We start from the raw sequence: 3400 nt of genomic DNA, 5'->3' as shown, positions 1-3400 counted from the left end.
GAAGCACAGAGAGTTGTTGACTAGAGATGATACGCCGTCTCATTGTGGTCACTTCCTGTCTACGTTACAGATCAGAAGTACAGAGAGTTGTTGACTAGAGATGATACGCCGTCTCATTGTGGTCGCTTCCTGTCAACGTTACAGATCAGAACACTGGACTAGTGGGCGGAGTCATACAACCACAGGGTGGACTGGTGGGCGGGGTACAACCACAGGGTGGACTGGTGGGCGGGGTCATACAACCACAGGGTGGACTGGTGGGCGGGGTCACACAACCACAGGGTGGACTGGTGGGCGGAGTCACACAACCACAGGGTGGACTGGTGGGTGGAGTCATACAACCACAGGGTGGGGATTCTAGTTTTAAGATGTAAAGTTTTTTGAATTTCAAGTTTTACATCAGCACATAACCACCTCCATAAAAAAAACGGATCACGAACTCCCCGAACATCAAGAGACAGAAACACTATTAACATGACCTGGATTCGAACCACCCACCGTCCCAAATGTCCATAAAGTGTAGAATAGTGTCCATGTAAATGTCTCTGTCACTCAGGACAAATCCAACAGAGCCGCACACAGTCGAGACTAAACGTCTTCACATGTTCACAAACACACATAACGTCTCAGAACAAACAATAACAGCACACCTGAGTGACACCTGACTGTCAGGAAGTGTGTTGACAGATTCCCCTGTCGGCAGTGAAACATCTATCATCATATGTTTCGTCCTCATTCATCACAATGCAGGAAGTGTAACTCCAGCTGTTTGACCCATGTCCCTGTCGTTGCAGCGTCCCTGCAGGCGGCAGCATGGAGCGCTCCGGCAGCATCCAGCTGGACATCCCGGACTTCAGTAACTCCGTTCTATCCCACCTGAACCAGCTGCGTGTTCAGGGCCGCCTCTGCGACATCGTGGTCAACGTACAGGGTCAGAGCTTCCGGGCTCACAAGGTGGTCCTCGCCGCCAGCTCGCCGTACTTCCGAGACCACATGTCTCTGGGCCAGATGAGCACCGTGTCGCTGACAGTGATACGCAACCCGTCAGTGTTCGAGCAGCTGCTGTCCTTCTGCTACACGGGCCGCCTCTGCCTGCAGCTCGCCGACATCATCAGCTACCTGACGGCCGCCAGCTTCCTGCAGATGCAGCACATCATCGACCGATGCACGCAGATCCTGGAGGGCATCCACCTGAAGATCAGCCTGGCCGACTTGGACGAGGAGCCCAGGGAGGAGGAGGCGGCGCGCAGCTCCAAGAGCAGCAGGACCCTGGAGGCCGTGGTGCGAGCCGGCGGTCATCACACCGGACTGCGGCTGATCAGTGCACGGGGAGGTGTGGAGGCGTGCGAGGCAGTCAGCCCCGCCGAGGAGCCGCTCAGCCCTCTGCCGACAGTGGAGCACAGCGGGCTGGAGGGGCCTGGGGCTGCCTCCGGCCGAGCGGGCAGAGAACCCATCCTTCGCATCAACCGGGCCGGTCAGTGGTACGTGGAGACGAGCAGCGAGCCGGAGCGCACCGGCAGTGCCGAAGAGGGCAGCGGCATGGACCGGGTGAGGATCAAGACGGAGAGGATGGAGGAGTGGATCGGAGCGGGGGAGCACCAGGAGGAGGGGGGGCCGGTGGAGGAGGAGACCACCGTGATGATCGACACGTCGGGACGCAGCACGCTGGTGACGGGGCCGGTGGGAGGGCTGGGGACCCGCAGCGCCCAGCCATCCTCCAGCTTCAGCGAGACAGACAGGTGAGTCACAGTGACGACCAGCCTCAGAGCGCCGTTCTGACGGAGCTGTAAACAACTGACCACAGTGTTCATGTGTTCACCTGGCAGGTTCAGTCCCACCGGCAGCGTGGTTGTCCTGGCAGAGCGTCAGAGAGCGAAGAGCGAGTCTCCCAGCAGGGCGGACGAGCTGCGACAGCCGAGCTCACAGGTACTGACGACCAGCGCGCTGTGACAGGAAACAGGTTCTATGGTTACACTCTGTCTGTCAGTCACTGCTTAGTTTATAACCTGATGACCACAACATGACACATCACTCCAACATCATCATCATCACCACCATCATCATCTCCCACCGCTGGTTAAGTCCCGAGGGATCCACAGTTAGTGTGTTACCTAAAACAGACGTCAGTCAGCAGTTGTCAGAATCGAAATTGATTTTAGACACAAAAAAATAATAATTTCAAATGTACACAATATTAAATATTATATTTATTCATGAGCGTTTGAATCTTCCTGACGGAGCTTTCTCTGACATCTGCTGAAGGTAACACACTGTCTGTGGATCAGTACCTCATAAAGCCCCACTGCAGAACATCTGGACTGTCACTTTCAGGACTTAAACAGCGGTGGCGATGATGATAATGATGATGATGGTGATGGTGATGATGTTCGAGCAATGGTGCTCTCCAAGACTCCATCATGAACTGTCCCTTTACAGCTCAATAAAACCTCCCAGCAGACTCTTACAGCCCCCTCACTGAACCCAGAACCTCCTGTAGGTTCTCTAAAGCAGTGGTTCTCAACTGGTGGGTCATGGTCCAAAAGTGGGTCTCAGATCCGTTCTGAATGAATCGCAGGTCACTTGCAGATGTGTCAAGTTTGTAAAAAACACTTTATTTTGAAGTGCTGTTTCCTGCCGTAGAGTCAGTGACTACCAGACAGCTGCTATCTTAACGATGTCCAAACACAGGTATGACACTGAATATATTAAACCATGTGGACCTTGAACTAATGACAAAGAAGGAATCCGGGCCAGTCAGGAACCACTGATCTGAATAACGTTCAGATGGTGAAAACTGAAAGTAAACTTCAGTTCTTCATGTCATAGTTCCTCATATACCTTTTTTCCACCAACATGGAACCAGCTTTGTTCTGGTACCTAATTTTGAACCGTTCAGAGCACTACGACCCAAAATAAACTGATTCAGAACCTGGAACCAAAAAATATCAGGTTTTCTTTTACCTTGTTTGAACTGTGACGACATCAGTGGGCGTGTCTTATTCTATAGGTTGTACAGAGACAATGGAGAAGACTATAACAGAAACTAAAGTCCAGTTCAGATTCACAACAAGATCAGTAGAAACAAACAACTACGTCATCATCTCTAGTCAACAACTCTCTGTGCTTCTGATCTGTAACGTTGACAGGAAGTGACCACCATGAGACGGCGTATCATCTCTAGTCAACGACTCTCTGTGCTTCTGATCTGTAACGTTGACAGGAAGTGACCACCATGAGACGGTGTATCATCTCTAGTCAACAACTCTCTGTGCTTCTGATCTGTAACGTTGACAGGAAGTGACCACCATGAGACGGCGTATCATCTCTAGTCAACGACTCTCTGTGCTTCTGATCTGTAACGTTGACAGGAAGTGACCACCATGAGACGGCGTATCATCTC

The 3400-nt window shown here is 52.0% G+C and overlaps 1 protein-coding gene across 3 annotated transcripts in view; it reads left to right on the top strand.

Moving 5' to 3' along the window:
• Nucleotides 1-3400, top strand: part of zbtb37 (zinc finger and BTB domain containing 37) — a 28917-nt gene that overhangs the window by 16222 nt on the left and 9295 nt on the right. For all 3 annotated transcript variants that reach the window (XM_050055570.1, XM_050055569.1, XM_050055568.1), the window contains 2 exons: nt 795-1739; nt 1827-1926. In XM_050055570.1, the coding sequence (XP_049911527.1) occupies nt 814-1739; nt 1827-1926 (1026 nt within the window). In that variant the 5' untranslated portion in view covers nt 795-813. The remainder of the gene's footprint in view (nt 1-794; nt 1740-1826; nt 1927-3400) is intronic.

The sequence above is a fragment of the Epinephelus moara genome, chromosome 10 (genome assembly GCF_006386435.1).
Source record: "Epinephelus moara isolate mb chromosome 10, YSFRI_EMoa_1.0, whole genome shotgun sequence".
Taxonomy (NCBI): Eukaryota; Metazoa; Chordata; class Actinopteri; order Perciformes; family Serranidae; genus Epinephelus; species Epinephelus moara.
Note: the sequence above shows the minus strand (reverse complement) of the source record. Positions and strands in the feature narration are given on the sequence as shown.